General features: G+C 42.0%; 1 protein-coding gene across 1 annotated transcript in view; it reads left to right on the top strand.

Annotated features, from left to right (window-relative positions):
• The window catches only part of CDH5 (cadherin 5), a 52,431-nt gene extending 30,990 nt beyond the window's left edge, over nt 1-21,441 (top strand). The window contains exons 3-12 of the mRNA XM_030582274.1: nt 320-608; nt 699-815; nt 5,666-5,833; nt 6,288-6,475; nt 10,293-10,546; nt 11,281-11,423; nt 13,573-13,697; nt 15,025-15,133; nt 15,422-15,667; nt 16,784-21,441. Of these exons, the coding sequence (XP_030438134.1) occupies nt 320-608; nt 699-815; nt 5,666-5,833; nt 6,288-6,475; nt 10,293-10,546; nt 11,281-11,423; nt 13,573-13,697; nt 15,025-15,133; nt 15,422-15,667; nt 16,784-17,277 (2,133 nt within the window). The 3' untranslated portion in view covers nt 17,278-21,441. The remainder of the gene's footprint in view (nt 1-319; nt 609-698; nt 816-5,665; nt 5,834-6,287; nt 6,476-10,292; nt 10,547-11,280; nt 11,424-13,572; nt 13,698-15,024; nt 15,134-15,421; nt 15,668-16,783) is intronic.
• The last annotated feature ends 978 nt before the right edge of the window (nt 21,442-22,419 follow it).

Here is a 22,419-nt window from a genome sequence, read left to right as displayed (position 1 = left end):
AAACTAGACGTGTGGCTTGTTCAGGGTAAGCCCCTGGCGGGCCGGGCCAGTTTGTTTACCTGCCACATCCACAGGTTTGGCCGATTGTGGCTTCCAGTGGCCGCAGTTCTCGGCCAATGGGAGCTGCAGGAAGCGGCACAGGCCGAGGGCTTACCCAGAACAAGTCACGCCCCAGGTTTGGGAACCACTGAACTAAAGTAATGGCTTTAGCTATTTGCTGAAATTTATCTGTATGAATATTATGTACATCTCCATGCAGAAAGTGTTCTGTTTTCAGATTTTAAAACTCACTTTTAACTCCCTCAATTATACTTTCTAGATCACATCAAGTTCAAGGAATAAAAATGCTATGTATGTTCTTGAGGGGGAGTATGCCAACAGCATCTTTAAAGTCCGTGAAGACACCGGAGATGTGTATGCATTTGAGAGGCTGGACCGAGAAAAGAAATCAGAGTATGAGCTGACAGCTCTCTTTATTGACAGAACAACTAACAAATCACTGGAGCCACCATCCAGATTTATCATCAAAGTCTATGATGTTAATGATAATGTTCCTGTGTTTGTACAAAAAGTGTTCAATGGTTCTGTCCCAGAAATGTCACCAGTAGGTAAGTTCTTTGATTACTCATTTCTCCTTATGTTTCTGTTTAACAGAGGGGATTTTTAGTAAATGTATCATGTGATAATTCCTTCTCTAGGAACTTCAGTCACCAAAGTGACAGCAGTGGATGCTGATGACCCAACCGTTGCAGGTCATGCCACAGTCATATACCAAGTTATTCAAGGAGAGCGCTATTTCACAGTAGATGAATCAGGTAAGCATGACACACACTTTTCAACTTTTACCATATACTTTACAAATGTCACACGTTTAAGCCTTTATCATTCTAGCCAAGCCAGAGAATGAGTTGGAGGTTTAGTTATCAGCAAGAATGTATTTACGGAGAGGTTTTGTTCTGGTGACACTGTCTGTATTATTTAGGAATGTGAAAGTGAACTGAAAAACCAAAAGGCATTTGTGTACTAAATGCTGGAGGGGGAAGGGTAAAGGGGTGAATTTCCCCCTGGTGAAGGCAGGTGCAGTGAAGGCACCTAGTTCAAGGCTGAAATTTGCAAATGAGATTGAGCTGAATTTATCTGACAACTTCAGTTTCGAGTGAGATATCACTCATCCCACTGACCAGGAATAAGAACGAGATAGCACAGAAATATTGTACATCACTGAAATTCTTACAACTGTTATTGGGCGAGATGTGGCTGTATCCCAGACCCTTCACTCAGTCTCTCCATGGGCACCAGTAAGTGACAGGCCCATGCCTGTATTTCTCCCAGGGTGGAATCCAACAAATAACCCCACTTTTAGATGGGGTCCTCATGTCACAGTATCCCTGTTCGCCACCCATGAGTCCTCTGCTACAAACTTCCCTTTGGCAGCTGTGACCAGCTGGTAAATGCAGTGACACAGAACAGCCTCTTCAAAACAAAAGTATTAATAATTTATCCATTGGAACATAACAGGGAGGGGTAAGGTTAAAACAGTATGCATATAGGCTTTTGTTATCTCACGTAAATCTTGACTTGCCTAAAAACGTGCAAGTTTGTCCCAGGACGAGACAGCTTGCACTTCTCCAGTCTCTGCCCCCAGTTCTGTCTGACTTTCATTGTCTCCCCCTGCAGAGCTCATAGAGAGGCAATCCTTTTATCTGTGTCAAAGTGTCTTTGTCCTGGGACCCCTGAACCTAACTAATCCAGTTTATGCATCTCACTGGTGGGATAAGAGGTAGACTTCCAGCAGTTGATTTGTCCCTTAAGCACTGGCAATTGATTTAGTCATTATCTGCCTTCCTGGAGATTTGTAAACCCACCCAGGATTGTAGTTAACTAATTTTTTTATATATAAATACTGTATTTACCTCTGTCTATTTTATGACTACCATCATGCTGTCTGCTATACGAGGCAAAGAGTTATCTCCCACCGTCTTCATACCAATAGCAAGGCATAGATTCACTAATCTTTCCAATAAGTTCTCTTTCTTGCAATTGCCACCTTTTTGATGATATAGTACAGCGGAAGGGGTCCTATAAATATTCAAACTATAGAAATACATTATTTGAATTATGTAAATGTACTTTACCATTTCCCAGAATATTTATGCATAAAAATAATAGCATCAAGCTGAGGTCTTGACTATAGATTAACTAAAAGGAAGTGTGACAGCTTTTCCGGACACCCTTTGAGATAGTGTACAGTGTGCATTTTTTCACCACCCACAGTCAGCTGATCATCAGTAAAGAAAAAGGATGCATCATTTGTTGATTGCCATATGACTTCTATTGTTACATAGTTTGGCTGAATGTATACACATGCAACAAAGCACTAAACTTGACTTCTCCAATGAATTCATGGAGACTTTGCTATGCAGGTCCTCTCAGACATTTGGGGAGCTATTGTTACACGTGAATGTGCTTGATCTGCCAACTTTCACTGTGTCCAGCCACACTTCAGATTATTCCCATGCTAAGTAGAAATAGGGGGAAGTGCATGAGCCTGATTATATTCAAATGCACATAAAACACTGCTTCTACAGAGTACATGTACATGCTTTAAGGGGCTTTACCTTTAATCCCAAATATCTGACCATTTGGCTCTACATTTGTTTCCTGATTCATTCATCATACAATAAATATGAGTATTAGATGTACATGTTTAAATGAGTAACATTATTGCCAGCAGTACACTATGCAAGGATCCATTATTTTTTCCAGCTGCAGTACCTCTACAAAGGATATCTATAATAGGATAATACTATTTAGCCAGTGTTTGATTTGTAATCAAAATATTCAAAAACTCCAAATACGGCATGAAGATATACAAAATGTCCAAAATATTCCATCATCTAGAAATCAGATTTCTAACCACAGCATTAGAAGCAATAGCCAAAATGCTAGTTAAAGCCAACAGCAGAAGTACACACAGGAACATCTAACAAAAGATTGCTGTGAAGTGAAATATACTAGAATAAATGTGTGACACATTTATCATAACTTTAGTCCCAGATTTGGACCTTAGCGTCCAAAATATGGGGGTTAGCATGAAAACCTCCAAGCTTAGTTACCAGCTTGGACCTGGTACTTGCTGCCACCACCCAAAAAATTAGAGTGTTTTGGGGCACTCTGGTCCCCCTGAAAAACCTTCCCCGGGGACCCCAAGACCCAAATCCCTTGAGTCTCACAACAAAGGGAAATAATCCTTTTTCCCTTCCCCCCTCCAGGTGCTCCTGGAAAGATACACAGACACAAGCTCTGTGAATCCAAACAGAGTGACTCCCCCTCTCCGTTCCCAGTCCTGGAAACAAAAGCACTTTCCTCTACACCCAGAGGGAATGCAAAATCAGGCTAGCAAATCCAACACACATAGATCTCCCCCTGATTTCTTCCTCCCACCAATTCCCTGGTGAGTACAGACTCAATTTCCCTGAAATTTCCCAGAAAAGAAAACTCCAACAGGTCTCAAAAAGAAAGCTTTATATAAAAAAGAAAGAAAAAATACATACAAATGGTCTCTCTGTATTAAGGTGACACATACAGGGTCAATTGCTTAAAAGAATATTGAATAAACAGCTTTATTCAAAAAGAATACAAATCAAAGCACTCCAGCACTTATATTCATGCAAATACCAAAGAAAAGAAACCATATAACTTACTATCTGATCTCTTTGTCCTTACACTTAGAAACAGAAGATTAGAAAGCAGAAACTACTTCTCCAAAGCTCAGAGAAAGCAGGCAGACAGACAAAAGACTCAGACACAAACTTCCCTCCACCCAGAGTTGAAAAAAATCCGGTTTCCTGATTGGTCCTCTGGTCAGGTGCTTCAGGTGAAAGAGACATTAACCCTTAGCTATTTGTTTATGACAACATTGGACCCCCCCAATTCAGGGTGCCACCTGATGCACTGGGTCCCACTGAGCCTGCCAGTTCCACCAGCCGAGGCTCCGTCACCCTGTCCTGCTGCAGCTGTGCACGCGCACACACACACACCAGGACACACCCAGCTGTAGAATCACATAGGGTCTGCAATCAGCTGTGTGTGGAAAGACTCAGCTCAGGGAATTGCCCAGCACTCTAGTGCACACACCTTCTGGACAGGGCCGACTCTACTGTTTTCGCCACACCAAGCAGCACGCCGAATTGCCGCTGCAGACGGCAGGGGAAGTCCGAGTGCCGTTAGGGCGGCACACACATTTCCGTGGCGGCAGCAATTCAGCAGCAGCTTCTGTCTTCAGCTGGAAGACAGAAGCTGCACCGCCGCGGACAGCTGAACATAGAAGCTGCCGCCGAATTGCCGCCGCCACAGAAACGCGCGTGCTGCCCTAACGGCACATGGATTGCCCCCACTTGCAGTCCAAGTACCTGCTTGGAATGCTGGTGCCTGCAGCCAGCCCTACTTCTGGAGTCCAAACCAAAAAGTATATTGTCTTGTGCTGTATGGAGATCTATACAGCATAAGCTCATGAAATCCGCTTTTCCCACCCCCGGTTATGAATCTCACAAACTGGGTTTTAGAATAAACAAAAAATAAGTTTGACAACTTCAAAAGGTAGATTTTAAGTGATATGGGATAGAAAACATATTAAAGCAGATTACTGAGCAAACGCGGAAACTAGGCTTAATGCAGTGTTTCTCAAACTGGGGTTGCCACTGGTGTAGGGAAAGCCCCTTGTGGGCCGGGCCAGTTTGTTTACTTGCCCAGTCTGCAGGTTCGGCCGATTGCAGGTCCCACTGGCCACTGTTCGCTGCTCCAGGCCAATGGGAGCTGCTGGAAGCCTCGATCAGCTGGACCTGCGGATGGGGCAGGTAAACAAACCAGCCCGGCCCACCAGGGACTTTCCCTACACAAGCGGCGACCCCAGTTTGAGAAACACTGGCTTAATGCATTAAAGAAATTAGCTACAAATAGTAATTTCTCACCCTAAGTGTTTTATGCAGGTTGCAAAGTTTCTTGAAGGTAAACGGCACTGCTTTCAGCTTAAATCTCCAGGTATGCCCCTCACAGGCTGACCTTTCTTGCCTGAGCTCCCCTGCCCAACGTAGTTTCTTTGTTTCTTCAGCTGTTTTCAACAGTCTTCCTTCTTGGGGAGGGAGGCAGTGGAGAAGAGTCAAGATGAACTCATTCCCCAACCTTAAATAGAATTTACACGTGGCAGGAATCCTTTGTTTCCTAGTTTGAACCCCACCCCTTCTAGTGGAAAAATACCAGAAGGCCAAAATGATGTCCAGTACCAGGTGACATGATCACCTGACGCTGCAGTGTTAAAACAGCATCCCAGGAAAATCCTCAGGAAAGAGGCTAGATTAGCATCTTCGAAGTCTTAGTGTCCTTCCTACTGGCCCATCCAGGCTGTTTGCATACTGTCTGATAGGCATTCCCCAGGTGAAAACACAGTTGTAATTATTACATAGTATTTCTAACTTCAGATACAGATGCAGAAATTCATACAAATTGGGTAATCACATTCAGTAAATCATAACCTTTCCAATCTACCTCACATGACCCATCTTGCATAAAATATATCTTAGTTATGCCATATTCATCTCATAATATATCTATGAAGAATATGGAGCATAATGTCACAAACTGATCCTTTTTAATGTGTTTTTTAAAGGAGTGATTTCTACAGCTACAGCTGATTTAGACAGAGAGAATCAGTCTACTTATGAAATTGTGGTTAAAGCAAAAGATTCTCCAGGGCTTCACGGTGGGGATTCAAGCACTGCTACAGTCATCATTACTTTGTCTGACATCAATGACAACTTCCCAACATTTGAACAGCGTAAGTTGTGAAAGTGATTGTTTGTTTGAAAGGTATGAACAGGTATGATTAAAACCAAATGATTTTATCAGAGTTTATCCAATCAAGATGTATTGCTTCATAAAAATTGCTAAAATATCTCTTGAATTGAACAGAACTTCCTCCCTTTCCTGTTCCTCATTCACCCCACCCCACCCCTCCCAGCACTGTATACATAAGTTTGATTAGAGTCCCTGAATTTTGCAAAGAAGCTCTGATGCACAGCTAGGGCAGAATAAATCCATTCTATGGTATCTCGCTCATTCTGTACTGCATCTTGACATTTTTGAGCATCAATGCAGTTTTTAAATAATAATCTCAGTATTCTCTGTGAAATTATGTTCTTGTTGCTAAACATAAATTGAGATGAACAATTAACAGAATTCTCACTTGCATGTGTTGGGGGGGCTGTGTTTGTTTTTGTTTTTTTAAACAGAATCGTTCCACTTTAAAGTCTTTGAAAACGTTCGAGTAGGAAGTGAAGTCGGCAAATTGAAAGTACAAGATTCTGATGATCCACAAAACAGAAACACAAAGTACAATTTTGTCAGAGGAGACTATAGAGATACCTTTGAAATTATACCAAATGCATTCACCAATGAAGGAATAATTAAGCCAAAGAAGGTACAATTCCTATTGACAAAGAAAAATGTGTTGTTTGTCATGTTGACAATTGATATCTAAGCTAGCTATACTCTAAAAACAGTATGGAACAGAAAAATCCAATTTTTTTTTTCAGTTTCAAGGTAATATATATATATATTAAGTGAATTGATTCAGTATTATTACTAGGATAAAAACTCATTTTCCCCCAGTGTGTAACTGAGATTTACCTGATCATATTCCAGGCTGCACACCTCAGACTCCCCTCAGCTTGGTGTCTCAGTTTCCCCTGTCCTTAGGTATTCAGATAGCTTGGTGGACCAGTGATTTTAATGCTTTGACTTTCCGAACCCCCTTCTGGAGTCAAAGTCCAAATGAAATGAAAAATTCAAAATCTTCCAGTTAATCGCTTTACTTCTCCTCTTTCTAAGGTTTTACAGCCTCCCTGAACCTTCACTGCCTTTCCCATCCCTTCCCGTGGAAACAGGAGGGTTTCCACACTACCTCCAGGTACTGTGGTAGGGGCTCCAGGAGCCTGGGCCTTCTCCAAAACCCTACCTGCCTTAAAGCTCCCAAACCAGCATCACTGGTACCAGAGACACTTCCTCATTAGTTGCAACAATACCAACCCCAAGAATTCAAAAATCATGATTCAGCCCCCACCCTCGCATCATGATACTACTATAAATTATAAATTTGGTTTTGTTTTTATTGGCATCCTGGTTCCTGAGCTGTTTGAGTGTAGTCACTTCATGTTTTCAAGATTCTGTGTGTCATCAACAAGACTAGAAGCTTTTTTTTTTTTTAATTTTTAAGTGAAGCTGAGATTCTCAGATCCCTCTATTCCAGCATCAGGGGCTTAAACACAGACAGACTTTGTAAAAATCATAAGAGCTGGTAACATTGGCCTTGTCACTAAGCCTCATCCATGGCCTCTTCCTGTAGTGTTCAGTAATCCCACAGTGCTGAAAGTGGCAAGTGCTTGCAAGATTCATTGTGATTTATTCTGAGTCTGTTTCCAATTGGCTGAGCATAACAACAGCTTCACAATGCCCCACCCAGATGCTCTTAAAAGCACAGCTGCTAGTAACATAATTCCCAGCACACCACCACCAGGTCTCTCAGCATCTCCTACTCCCTGCAGACCTCCCTCATAGTGGGGAAAAGGCTGCTGCTTATATTACAAAGCAGGCATGGCGCTTCCTCACCTGCTCTAGCATATGATCTGCAAGAAGGTTGGGGAAAAGAGGAGTCAGGACCTGAACCACTTAAAGGCTCGGTTCATTGTTTGAAGCACATAATGGACAAGAGTCATCCATGGTGCAATTTCACTGGAACTGGTGGAGTTTCCGGAAGAATGAATTTGTCCCCATGTTTATGTCTCAGTTTGCACTGTCATCTAAGGCAAAACGTCAATGTAACTTATGTAACAGTTTCAAGGCTATTGTCTCTGCCACTATGTCCAGTCATAAGTTTAACACCTTTATCACTATTTAATTAGCATGTTTCAGATTAGTGTATTATATAAGGAACAACTGGGTATCTCAAGCACTGCTGTCTACACCAGGGGTGGACAAACTTTTTGGGCCGAAGGCCACATTGGAGTAGGGAAGGCTGTGCCCCCCAAACAGCCTGGCCCTGTTCCCTATCCAACCCCTCCCACTTTCCACACTCTGACTACCCCCCACCCATCCAACACTGCCCTACTCCTTGTCCCCAGACCACCTTCTCCCAGGACGCTACCCGCTATCCGACTCTCCCAGCTCCCTGTCCCCTGACTGCCCTGACCCCTATCCACACCCCTGCCCCAACCCCCTATACAATCCCCCTGTTCCCTGTCCACCTCAACCTCTGCCCCATCCAACCGCTCCCTGTCCCCTGACTGCTCCCTAGGATCCCCTGCCCCATATTCAACCACCCAGCCCCAGTCCCCTTACTATGCCACTCAGAGCAGCATGTCTGGAGCCGCGCCTCCCAGCCAGAGCCAGACACACTGCCACACTGCCCTGCATGATCATGCAGCCCTGCCGCCCAGAGCGCTGGCGGAGTGGGTGCGGGGGAGGGAGGACAGCAGGGAAGTGGCCAGGGGCTAGCTGCCCGACCAGGAGCTCAGGGGCTGGACAGGACCGTCCTCTGGGCCGGATGTGGCCTGTGGGTCGTAGTTTGCCCACGTCTGGTCTACACCTACACTATCTACAAGGTGGAGATGGACTGAACCTGAGAAATTAGGGATAGTTGGTGATTTTCTTAAAGCCCCAGCTCTTACAGTAATGTGATTGCAGAAGAATCTCAGATTTCATTAAAAAAATAGATTTCTAGCATTTATGGTTGAAGAGGGGAAAAAAGAAAATGTGAACCCTAAAACAGAAAATGAGAACACAAAGAAATATGCCCACAATTTTTACTTATCAAAATCTCATGATTCTGATGACTTGTTACATGGTTTTTGAATGCTTGGGAAAGAATACCAACTCAGATTATGAGCATCTCAATATTCAGAGCTGTTTGGAGATGGTGTTTTATTTTCTTGAATCCTGGGCAGGCTGTGAAATCTCTCTCTGATGTTCAAGTCAGATCCAAGCTTTTCTGATTCATGCCCACATCTAATCACTCAAACTATCAGTACAGTTCTCAACTGTCCCTCCAGACTGAAGCAGCTTTTCAGTAGGAATCCTGAATATACGTACTTTATAGCCATAGCGAGTTTGAGTTACAGCAAGGCATGAGATGAAATTTGCAGCATTCCTACTGCCCTAAATATGCAGCTTTTAAAAAACGCAAAACAAAACAGCACTAGAAGGTGTGGTGCTAATAGTATACAGAAAAGCAATTCTGTCCCCCCGCAAAAAACAAACTATACCAGATTCTTATTTCATTGTAGATTAAATTGTTTTCTCTTGGACATGCTGATTTCCAGGCATTTCTGGTTACACTGAAGCACTGATAATATTGTGCCACTCCAAACTTGTGACAAAATGTCCAAATGTCTCCTGAGTTCAATTGCTCTCACACATGTCGGTCCCATGGATTCGGCGGCTTGCCTGCGGGAGGTCCTCTGGTAACACGGATTTGGCGGAATGCCTGCGGGAGGTCTGCCAGTCCCGTGCCTTCAGCATACCCACCACCGAATTGCCGCCGAAACTGCGGGACCAGCGGACCTCCCGCAGGCATGCCGCTGAAGGCAGCCTGACTGCCGCCCTCACGGTGACTGGCAGGCTGCCCCCTGTGGCTTGCCACCCCAGGCACGCGTTTGGTGCGCTGGTGCCTGAAGCCGCCCCTGCATACAGTGAACAAGTTTGGCTAAGAGGCCCATCATGGCCAGTGAGTTTCGTAGGCAGAGCAGCAACAGACCTTGGGCATGCTACTATTGGCTGCATTGCTGGCTGTAGTTTACAGTTAAGGGTCTGGCTCTCAGGCAAGAAAGCCCCATCTCCTCCCCTCAACGAATGTGGAGAAATGTAGTTGGCAGGGGCAGAGATGTGAATTTCCATCTCACCTTCAAAGAAAGGAGCTAGGTCAGATCACCCTAGGCTAGCTATCCTGGCTACGGTCAGAGATAGCTGGCTCTGACTGAAGCTTACAGCCACAGAACTGTAGACATAAAATTACAGACTGAGATTTATGTGCTGAATTTTGAATAAAGACTAGATCTGTGGGGGAAAAAAAGTCATAGGCTGCTCAAGTAATAAATGCACAGAAAAAGGGAGAAATGCACTGAATAACTGATTCCCTGATAATCTAGTTCTGTTACAACATACTAGCATTTCCAAATCACACGATCCAGTATGCATATATAGCATTTTTACTACTGACTGAGAATGTCTCTCTTTTCATTTAGCCATTGGACTATGAAAAAATAAAAGAGTACAAGTTTGACATTGAAGCAACTGATCCAACGGTTAATATGCGTTTCTTCAAGCCTGGTGGGACAAAGAGCATTGCAACCGTTACCATTGAAGTTCTTGATGTTGATGAGCCTCCCATCTTCTCTCAGCCATCTTATGTTTATAAAGTAAAAGAAAACTACTTCACAAAAAACCCGCTTGGCACAGTTTTGGCAGTAGATCCTGATGCAGCAAAACGGAAAATTAGGTAAATGAGGCTGGATACTATACCAGCTCTAGCAAACAATTGTTAAATTCTCAACATTTTAAGGAAATAAAGAACTGCATATGCAAAAATGCATAATCTGCATGTGCAGTCTCTCTCTCACACACACACACACACACACACACGTGCAATAACTTCACAAAAGTTAAGCATCTGGGCAATTACCACATACGGTCACTATGATAGCACGTGTGCGTTATTCCTACACAGATTAGCAGACAAGTGAAAATGCACAATTCTGTATGTCTTACTTCATGTTTATGTACAATCGTTGCAATTTTTTATATTGCAACTACTGCCTTGGCATGTATAGGCTGCAAAATTAAAATAAAGTGAACTAATTTAAAGTCAGCAAAGGAGTAATAAATAAATAAATTCATATAACAGCAAATTTGGGAAAGTTTTCTAGCTGACGTAAGATATATTGGGCTACTTACTCTATTCTGGCCCAGGTAATTTTGGGGGAAAATTCTATCCGGTGAGGAGGGCTGGAAGAGAAGAAAACAGTTCTCTGCTATATGTTTGAAGCTTTACAAAATGTTAGTTCTAGAGGAGAACAGTTACCAAAGCTCATGGTAAAGGCAAATTATCAGATCTGCAGTTTATCATACCACTTTGCAAAACTTGCAGACCTTCTGCAATGAATCACTGAAATCCTACACACTGTATTACTATTCTTATTTTGTTGAGGATTATCCTTTTTAAACAAAACACAGATATACCCTCCGAAGATCCAGCCCTAGTGGGGACTATGTCAAAGTATCCAATAGTGGAGATATCTTCATCTCAAAGCATCTGGACAGAGAAGCCAGTGCCTGGCATAACCTGACCGTGGCAGCCCAAGAAATCATGGCAGACAGTAAGTGTTAACTAGACACCTGTTTCACTGAGGGGAAAAAATCAGTATGTTTCTTCTGAATTATCCTAGTTTAAAAGAGAAAAAAAAGCCCCCAAAAACAAACATTTGACACAAGCTAATGCACCCCTTTGATCAAAGTGCCTATGTTTGCCTTAGAATGATTTTGCATTGCAAATGATCAAATCCAACAAATGTCTACTTCAGCAAGTGAGCAGAGTATCCTTTTTTTTGGAATATGGCCTATTACTATTGTGCAAATTCACTCATCTTATTAACCAGAATATATCTTGTTTCTCTCTCTCCCTCTTAAGCTAATCAGGAGTTCTCAAACTTCATTGCACTGCGACTCCCTTCTGACAATAAAAATTACTACATGACCCCAAGAGGGAGGACCAAAGCCTGAGAGTGCCCTACCGCCACCACCCCAGCTGGGGTGGGGGCCAAAGTTAAAGCCCCAGTCCAGCTTCCTCAGGTTGGGGAGGGGCAAAGTCAAAGCCCAAGGGCCTCAACCCTGGCGGGGGTCCTGTAACCTGAGCCCTGCCACCTATGGCTGAAGTTTGAGCCCCGCTGCCCAGGGCTGAAGCCCTCAAGCTTCAGCTTCATCCCTGGGCAGTGGGGCTCAGGCTTTGGCTTCAATCCCAGGCCCCAGCAAGTGTAACGCCAGCCCTGGTGACCCCATTAAAACGGGGTTATGACCCACTTCGGGGTCCCGACCCACAGTTCGAGAACTGCTGAGCTAGATATACCTTTGAGTCAGTGCATGGCTGACACTCAACAAGCAGTCTAGAATAGCAACTATTCCCCCAGAGACATCCCCAGAGCATGCCACATCATCATCATTCACACCTACTTATTGCAGGAAGGGTATAGAGCTCCCCTTCCAAAGCATGCAAGGTGGCACAACTGCTGGGACAGCAGCAACTCTACATAGCCTCACTCTAAAGTGGCCGTGTCTGAGTCCTCCATCAGAGGCGATTTCACCTCTAATAATTTCCTCTTCGTTCAAAGTACTAGTAAAACTGAAGGGGGAAAGGGATAGGGAGGAAAAATTCCACATTACCTACATCCTACTGGATTTGGTGAATGTAACTGTCAATATGGCACTTTAATGATACTCAAGAACACAGGTTGGTGAGCATTAAAAGGTGAAGTATAGATTCTGTAACATACATGTATGGTTTAGTTTCAAGGTTGCTCAGCAAGTCTTCTCCAGCTAGGATCCAGAAACCAGATTTAACACAGCCTTCAGTACAAATGCAAAGAATCCCTTGAAAACGCTAACCTTTATGCCTTGATCTCTAACATAAGTCTTAGGCCTGGTCTACACTGAGGTGGGGAGGGGGAAAGAAGATAGCATAGCTGAAGTTAACATATCTTAGATCAAATTTAAATTACTTACTTCGCATCTTCGCGGCGCTGGATCTACAGCCACGTCTCCCCCATTGACTTTGCTTCTGCCTCTCGCACTGCTGGAGTTAAGCAGTCGACGGGAGAGTGATCGGGGATCAATTTATTGCATCTACACTACACGCGATAAATCAATCCCCGATAGATCGATCACTACCCACCGATCTGGCGGGTAGTGCAGACGTACCCTTAGAAAAAGCATCTGGCCTGATTATACTCCCACAGTACAAAAAGAGCAAAATTCCCCTCATGTCTATATGTAGAGCCATTGTAAGCACTTCCTAAGCCAGACCCTTCAAAAGTTCTAAGACCTGCCATAACAGCCAAGGAGCAAGTGGGAAGGAAGGATAGCCAAAGCTTGTTATACTTTGGCAGTCTTCAACTGCCATACATTCCTTTGGAGTTATAGACAGCTGGCACAGTTTAGAGCAGCCCCTAGGTTGTTATAACCTACACAGAGTCCAGTACAGTGAATCAGGGAGCCATAACCAGCTCCCCCATCCCATTCCACCCCCTGTCTAGCAGATCTCTGTGCAGGAACAAATCTGGGCCTAAATTCACATCTAATAAGTAAAAGTAGGATAAGCATAAATTACTCAACGTGTGATATATTGTACTATTCATGCTCATTATGAAGAAGTTCCATGAATGATGCAAAGCACAGGACCAGAGTTCTGTATGGGGCTCAGTCCGTAGCCAACTGAATGATAAATCATCCATTATTTTATGTTTATCGTTTCAGATAGACTGTCTGACATAGAATCACATACACAAGTTTATATCCAGGTTCTTGATCAAAATGACAATGCTCCAGAATTTGCTTATCCTTATGAGCCCAAAGTGTGTGAAAATGCTGCACCAGGAAAGGTAGGTAATAACATGAGAGGGTTTTTCCCATTTATACTTAACCATATACCTTCAACCACAAGTTAAACCACAACTCTTTTGATAAGAGTTATCCTGTTTGCTAATCCTAAATACTGATCTGCGTGTGCTTCCAGTGACTACTCCATGACTGCACTGACCTCCAAGCTGTCAGCACTCAAGACTTTTCTGCTTCAGTCTTTTTGCTGCTACAATACAGAACTCTATCACTTGACACACACACATTGCATCGCTCTCCTTAGTCCCTCTCCCTCCCATCACGCAGAAGGTCAGCAGAATACATGCACATTAGCCATTACATTACAGTTCAGTTAACCCTACAAGATGGCAGTTATCACCAGCAATTCATTTTCATCTATCTAATATTCATACATGCAAAACCTGAGCTATGTAAAATAGGCAGGAGAAAACATGAGTAAATATTAAGATTGCAAATTTCATCAGCACCCAATTTGTGTCCCAACAAATAGAGTTGGTATTTTTTGGTGTCATGGGTTCCTCAGCTGCAGCCTTTACATGAAAGTTTTTTGATTTATATTCATTCATTTACAGTCTTCGAGCCAGATTCTACCATTTGATGGGAGCTGTGTGTACAGACCCAGGAGTAGTATTTGACCTTTAACTCGATTTTGAAATACTTTTTGGTATATTATTTATTGAAGTCATATATATTATTCATCTGCCATACATGCAGTAGCTGTATTGTGCATTTTGGGTATTTGGGGGAGATTTTCAAAAGCAAGTAAGGAATTTAGGAGCAGAAGTCAGACATTCACTGTTATTAGTGCTCTTAAATCCATTAGGCACTTTAGAAAAAATCCACTTAAGATATTTAAATGAACATTAATTTATTCTCTTTATGGTTAATTACAAGCCATGACACAGCCACACAGCAGAGTAGGAGAGAAAATCCCTTTCCTCTTTGTGTGGCAGGATTCAAGCTACCTGGCTTTTAGCACCTGCTACTGTGGGGGAGGATAGAGGCTCTGCACCAGTTGCTCTCAACAGAAAGTAAGCAGGGATTTTTCTGATTCTCCCTCCACACCAGCCAGTGGATCTGACTAGTCATGGAACGGGGAAAGGAAGCAGTCCTTTGAAGAGGGCTTTACTCAAATTACTCCTATTGCACTGAGAAGGATAGGAGGCCCCAGGAGGCACCGTGCTCCCTCTGGAGCGATGCAGCTTCACATGATCTCTTACTGCAGATGGTCCATGAAAGGCCCAGCACAAAGCTATTGCATTACATAATGAGTGTTTTTACCACTGTGTGCACTGCATACCTGAAATTTGAACTTTGGGATCTTCATAGGTGATAATCAGGATTTCAGCTACTGACAAGGATGAAACGTTGCCCGGCGTTAACTTCAAATATTCCCTGACCACAGAAGATAGCAACTTCACATTGGTTGACAATCACGGTAGTGTATCCCCTCAGTAGATATCAGTAGATAGCAAAAGAGAGGCACCAAGAAACATGAGGTGAAAGCTACAGAGATAATCTCTGATGCGTCCAAATGGGCTTTTGTTATTTATAAACAGGTTAAGGCTTTTTCAGCAGATAAAGTGTTGTTCATGCCCACCCAACTATTTGTGGGGTTCCTTAAAGGCTCAATGAGCCTCAAGGGATTGTGTCAGACAACTGATAATCTATAAAGAAAGTCAGACGTTGAGATCATCATTTAATTAGATGTCATTACCTTTTCCAGATAACACAGCTAATGTCACCGTCAAATATGGACAGTTTAATCGTGAGCTGGTGAAAATCCACTACCTACCTGTCATCATCTCAGACAATGGCACGCCAGAGCTAAGCAGCACAAACACACTTTCCATCGGTGTCTGCAAGTGTGATGAGAAAGGAGAATTCACTTTTTGCGAAGAAGCAAATAAGCAGGTTGGAGTTAGCATTCAGGCACTGGTGGCAATTTTTATCTGCATCCTCACAATCCTTGGTAAATATCTGATATTTCAAGCATACTCTGCTCTTGACATGTTCTTTCTAATTGAGGTACCTGAAGCATTGTGCTTATCCAGGATCAAGAGAGTAAGTCACATTCAGTAAACTCTTGCATTTGCTTTCTTTTTGGCCTATTAGAATAGTTGTCTTACTGTAACTAAGGAGCAGTTATAATTTCACCAAGTATTAATATTATTTAGCACCATTAGGCATAACTGTACCTGAGATCTGAGCCAGAGAAATAACAGGGCCCCTGTCTCAAAAGGCTGAATTCACGTGGGCACAACATGTAACAATACAAGAAGACACCAATAAAAATTATATTGCATAATACATTAATGGTGCAACAATAGGCTGCTGTACTTGATGTATGGGTATTGAAGCTTTTGTGAATGGAAAGCTGGTATCCAGGATTGTAACTTGGGTGGCATAAGAATGCATAATGTTAAAAAAATATTAATATAGCATGTAACGTGAACTGGCTGACATGGGGATTGGTTGGGTGATGGAGGTGTTCACCTCTAGGTCATCAGTTTGAGTTTAACATGGACTGGTAAGTGTGAAAGTGGGTATTGTTTGATAGCCTAGATGTTAAATGATTGGATGGTCCAAGCTCAGTTCCTAGTGGACAAGTGTCCACATCACAACGCCACACCTATAAGTCAGCCTCAGCAAAAGAGGTCAAACAACAGCCGATTATGGAGAATGAACTATGGTCTCTCTGCTAGAGATATACCCTCCATGGCAGGGCTCAGGCATATTGGTAGGGCAGCATAGGGAAAGCTTGCACTGCTGTTGCCTGTTCTCTGTTCATGAATACAGGACTTCAGGCTCCAGGACTAACAGTCTGGTGCTGTAAAAATAAAGTTCTAAGGAGATGATGAAATCAACAGTAAAGCAGATTGATAGAATGCAAAAAGGGGCCCCTTTTGTGAACACATCAGTCCTATGTTAGGAATGTTATAGATAACATTCAAAAAAAGAATTTAATAGCATTTTTCCTGCGAAAGAACTTCAGATTATGTTCAATTTTAACTACACTGAGTTTGGTTTACTCCAATTCCCTATATTTGTCTTTATTTACAACTGCTGGGATATGTTTTCTCTGCAGTAATCACGTTGCTGATCATTCTGAGAAAGAGGCACAAGAAAGAGCTGACTGTACTCAGGAAGAGTGTGGCAGAGATTCATGAGCAACTTGTGACCTATGATGAAGAAGGTGGTGGTGAAATGGATACCACCAGCTACGATGTGTCTGTGCTCAACTCTGTCCGCAAGAATGGCATGAACCTGGAGTCTGGGCCCTGCCTGTATGCACAGGTCAAGAAGCCAACAAGAAATGGAAATTCTGGCACTGGGGAAATGGCATTTATGATTGAGGTGAAGAAGGATGAAGCTGATAATGATGGGGATTTGCTGCCATATGACACCCTTCACATTTATGGCTATGAAGGTGCTGAGTCCATTGCAGAATCTCTTAGTTCTTTGGAGTCAGGATCCTCTGATTCAGATATCGACTATGACTTTCTAAATGACTGGGGTCCCAGATTTAAAATGTTAGCTGAGCTTTATGGATTGGAGCCAAATGAAGACTTTGTATATTAAGTTCAAATCAACTGTGTTTAGCTTTTCCCCTTAGAGACAGATAGTAAAACCAAGATGTAAACAGTATGCAAAAGGAGGATCCACAGATCTTTACACAAGAAGCGCAGGTTTTAACTATGATTCTAGACATCAAAAACCAAAAGCATTTTGGGTTAGAAGGTTACAATGAAATCCATTTTTTTTTAAGTAATGACATTGTTCTTGTCCCATTCCCCCAGCATGGGTAGCCCAGATAGCACATTGTCTCCTCCACTGACACTAGTTCTCTAGGACTCACAGGTGAGCTCCACAGAACATGTCTTTTGAATCATTACTGCCCAGCACCTGTGAAAGTTTTCCATATATATGCTGATGCCTACAGCAGCATGCCCCCGATTTCTTCCCCATTCCATGTGGTGTCATACCCTTTTGTCAATGTGAAATTAAGAACAGAGGAGTCTAGCGACTCTGAGAAGGAACATATTAGGGAGGCACTTGTAGCCATCTCCCCCTCAAGTCTGCCTTGCCTCCTGTACCATCTTGCATGGATAATCCATGCCTTTGCTTCCGCAGCAAAGGGGAGGATCATCATTTAATATTAACGATGATTCCATTATGTTCAAAGAGAATCATGATTTCTCCCTTCTTCCCAATTCACTAGTTACCTTTCCACTCCAAAAATGGGCTACTGCAGGAAGATAGTAGAACTCTTTGGGATTTTTAGAAGACCACCACAGTGGTTTTAATTGGTCATTTTTGAAAAGCTCGACTGTGTGGACTTCTGGCACCATCCTGGAGTATTAAAATCTCTCTTTATCCTCAGAAAAAAATATTTTCCTTTCTTAACTAGGATCTTGGTGCTATTCAATGGAATATACCCTGCTGGGCAGGAAGCTTGCAGATCAGGTTGAATATTAAGGCGCCAGAACTGTAGGTTTCACTGGATTGCCACAATCAAATCACAGGTATTACAGGCTAAGGTGGTATGGATTTTTCTAGGAGCTTTCTTTTTAACATAGTTGAAGGTATTCAGCTATTTCAGGAAAAAAAATTCAAGGGTCTCATTACTGTGAATTTTGTTTTTAAACAGGTACTGTAAAATGGGTATTTTCCACCTAGGAAAGTATTGGGGACTTCCAGACCAGACTATTGTATCTGTGTACTCTACTGTCTATCTGAAAGACCAAGGCATGGGCATAAGCAAGGTTTTGGGTGTCACCACCACTACATCCCTAATACTGCAAGACACATGTACATACTTAACTTCACGCACAGTGAGGAGTCGTCCCGTTCAGCTGAATGCCAGTGCACACAGTGCATCAAGTCAAACAAACATGTATGTTTTTCAGGATCTAGGCAAGCGATGACGATGGGCTGGCTCCTGCCCTGATGTAAGGCTCACTGATGTAAGACTCCCATTGATTTTAATGGGAGCAGGGTCCTGCCAATGAGATACCCAGTTTTGCAGGATCTGTAGGAATTAGTTTAGCTGATCTCTTGATTTAAGACTGGATTTTATATATAGTCACGAATCCAAATACTAAAGTTGTCTTTTTTAAACCAGTGTAGTGGAATTTCACTGATTTGCATTTCACTAAGCCACCCATAATTGATACACAAAAACCAGCATCCTTTTTCAGCAAAGATTTAATAGCAAGGGTATTAAATCTGCAGGGTGGTCTCATTATTAGTACTTCACTACTTTTTCAAAAATACACAAATATACAGCATTTAGTAGGATACTTTCATAATTATTCAAATTATAGTACACGTTCCAAATACAGGCCTGATCCAAGCCCATTGGGAGTCTTCCCATTGGTGTTTGGATCAGACCCTTTATAAATAATGTACTTGTTTTAAAAAACTGTTTGTCCACTTAATCATTAATCTGCAAATCCAGTCCTCAGTGCAAGTTAGTGAGGTTCTACTGATGATTGTGTTATAAAGAATTCTTACTAATACTTATATTTTAAGATTTTCATATGTAATAAGGTGTTGCTATTCAACAGGAAACGTTAGCTATAGAATTATTCAGTGCCATAGCTAAAGAATCTTCTGTAAACAACATCCAGATAACATTTTCTATAATCACTGTGGGGTTTTTTGCAGTCTGCTTTATAACATTATTCTAAGGAACATTGTACTGATCTCTACTGTACATCAAAGGTGTTTGCACTGGATATTTTCTTTTAATATTGCTATACTTGTTCTGTTTTTACTTACATAAAAGCCAAATTCAAATGTAATGTTATTTCTCCGTGAATTAATAATCTGTATGCATAAGGCAATTATAGGTTTTTGGGTGATCTTGCTGCAGTTAATTCAGTCAAAAGCATGCTGGAATCTGTTAGAGAAGGGGATAGGAAGTCATCAAACCCAGAGAACAGTAGACATGGGTTCATAGAGGAGCTCTGCGTAAAAATGATTTTTTTCACGCACTTGGAAAGCTATATGCTAAGACAGTGGTTCTCAAACTGTGGGTCATGACTGCATTTTAATGGGGTCACCAGGGCTGGCTCAGTCTTGCCGGGGTCAGGTGCCAAAGCCAAAGCCTAAGCCCTACTGCCTGGGGCCGAAGCCCTTAGGCTTTGGTTTTGCCCCCACCCCCAGGACAGTGGTGTTTTGGCCTCTCCATATGGGGAGGCAGGGATGGGATGGGTTCAGGCTTCAGTCCTCCTGCCTGGGGTCATGTAGTAACTTCTGTAGTCAGAAGGGGGTTGCAGTGCAATGAAGCTTGGGAACCCCTGCTCTAAGACCTTTTTCCCACAGAATCTTCCATTCTCAGACATCTGATTTCACGGAGACCCTTTTCCAGGCAAATCAGAGCTGTGCAACACACCAATTTTCTTGTCATGTGAGGCCAGATTTTCAAGAGAGCTCCCCCCGGCACTGGGGGTGTGGAGATCTTTTGAAAGTTTGCCTACAGAATCTATGCAGTTCTAGAGAATACTGTTATAGTATCAGCCAGATCCCACACATGCAGGATGAAGCACAGAAATCAGGACCTTCTCACCCAAAAATACAATCTTCTGTTGTTTGAACTAAAGGGGAGTCTCCATTACCTACCACTAGAACAGTTCCATCCTGAGTTATCAAATGTGTTCAGTGTGTCCCCTGATAATTTTAGATGACCAAATGGAGGGCATTTTCAATGTAATTAACAGATAGCTGGGGATATGAATTTGATTGAGATTACAGGGAATTTTGCATAACTGTTTGAGGAGACAACAGTTAGAAGAGAAATTCTTATTTCAGTTGATAGGGGGTTTTGGAGAATAAAGTCACAACTCCTATCCCTCATGTCGTGTGTGTATGACTTAACTGCCAGCCAGAATGGACCTATCCCAACTTCCTCTGCACTCAACACCATTACTCCCTAGCAATATCTTCATCCCTTCAAGGGATGCAAAGCACTCTTCCCCATCACCCCTCGGCAATGGCATGGACAGATGTCTCCCTAATATTTCTAGTCCTGCCATACCAGAAGCAAAGGACTGAGCAGGGGTGCATAGCACTGTACAAAACACCATGGATAGTCATTTTCCCACATTTCCCATAACCCTGGATTTAATGGTTAGCACACAACAGATGAATAGACAGTCATAGCAGAAAGGGAAGGACAGAGTCAGGAGAGAAAGCTGTGTTTGCAGAAGTTAGTAGTAACTGTTTTAAATTGCACTATAAATTGCAACTAACCATCTATGAATACTTAAGTCTCACAATCTAAGACCCTTAAATTCAGTGTTTTAGACAACAGTCCTTTATCATTTTTTTCTTTATTCACTCTCAAAGTTCATGCCAAAACTTTTTTTTAAGAGATGTACACAGACTGTTGACATTTACACAAATATAAATCAAATGAAAACTGTCAGTTCTTTCAGAGCTAAGTGTCAGGAGCAGAATAATATAAAAGTTTCAGATTACACAAATTTAGCACGCATTGCATGAAAAGCTCAATACTTATGTCAGTTAAGTTACAATGAAATGCATTTTTCCAAAGAAAGACAATTAAATATCTCTCTGCAATAATTTTGCTTTTACCCAATATTTTAAGTGTTATTCATTTAATTAAAACATGCATTTGATTTTTATTCTTAGTCTATCATGAATTTTTATTGTATTATTTTTATGTAATAAAAGGTCATGCCAGGGGACTAATGCATTTAATAAAGATTTTTACATGGCCCCCCTTTAGGGATCTTTTATGAAATAGTCATTTATGCTTGAAATCCTTGCTAAACAAATTAGCGAGGAATATGTGTTAAAATAACCACATTTATTGAACCCCTTTGTATGCCAAAATAATCTGGTGAATTGACCCAGCTACTACTCCAAATAGTTCAGATGAATTTTCAATATTCAAGGGAAAGAATAATTCAAAAACGAATCCTGTAGTTGCATCAAGTATTATGTTATTAGCATTCAGCACAGCTATTGTAACCTGAGGGAGAAATATAAAAACACATAAAAGCCAGGAAAGAGGACATAAAACAAGAAATGAGAAGTGAAAAAAGCATTTAACTGTTCTTGGGGTTTGTTTTTGTTTTTTTGCCTTGTTAATGGATTCTCTTCTTACCTCCCTGGCAGCAATACAAATTAAGTCTAGAAGGGGTCCTGTCAACATTGTTATTAGAGTTGAAATGTCATTTTATCAAAACCAAAACATTCCATGGAAATGTATCAATTTCAATTAAAAATGCATCTGGAAGGTTTTGTGGATTCATGACGGAATACCTAGAGAAAGAGGGAGAGCACCCACACATTGCAACCAAAACAAATTTCCAAAAATTGAAATTTTATATCAGATTGTTGTTTTCTGGTCAGCCCTAGTTGTGATGTCTCAGTCATGAAGGGTCTCCTTTGGAGTTTAGTGCTTTGATCCAAGAACCCTCCCTAAACCCATCTCATATTTTCCCCTTCTGACACTTAACATCTTGCACATGCTATGTAATGCTGTCTGTTGGTGAATGGCTAGCCGTACGCACACAGATGTTTCATGGCTCACAAATCTATCTTCAGTCTATCCACACATGTATGTTATGCACATCAATGGTATTTGAGTGACTTACAAGATTACATTTCCAAAAGATTTTAGACCAAAATCTCCAGCTTTCATCAATCTAACACTATAGTACAGGTCTCTGGGTAGATCATTGGCAACAG

This window comes from Gopherus evgoodei, chromosome 12, assembly GCF_007399415.2.
Source record: "Gopherus evgoodei ecotype Sinaloan lineage chromosome 12, rGopEvg1_v1.p, whole genome shotgun sequence".
Classification (NCBI taxonomy): Eukaryota; Metazoa; Chordata; order Testudines; family Testudinidae; genus Gopherus; species Gopherus evgoodei.
This window is presented reverse-complemented; position numbering and strand designations above follow the sequence as displayed.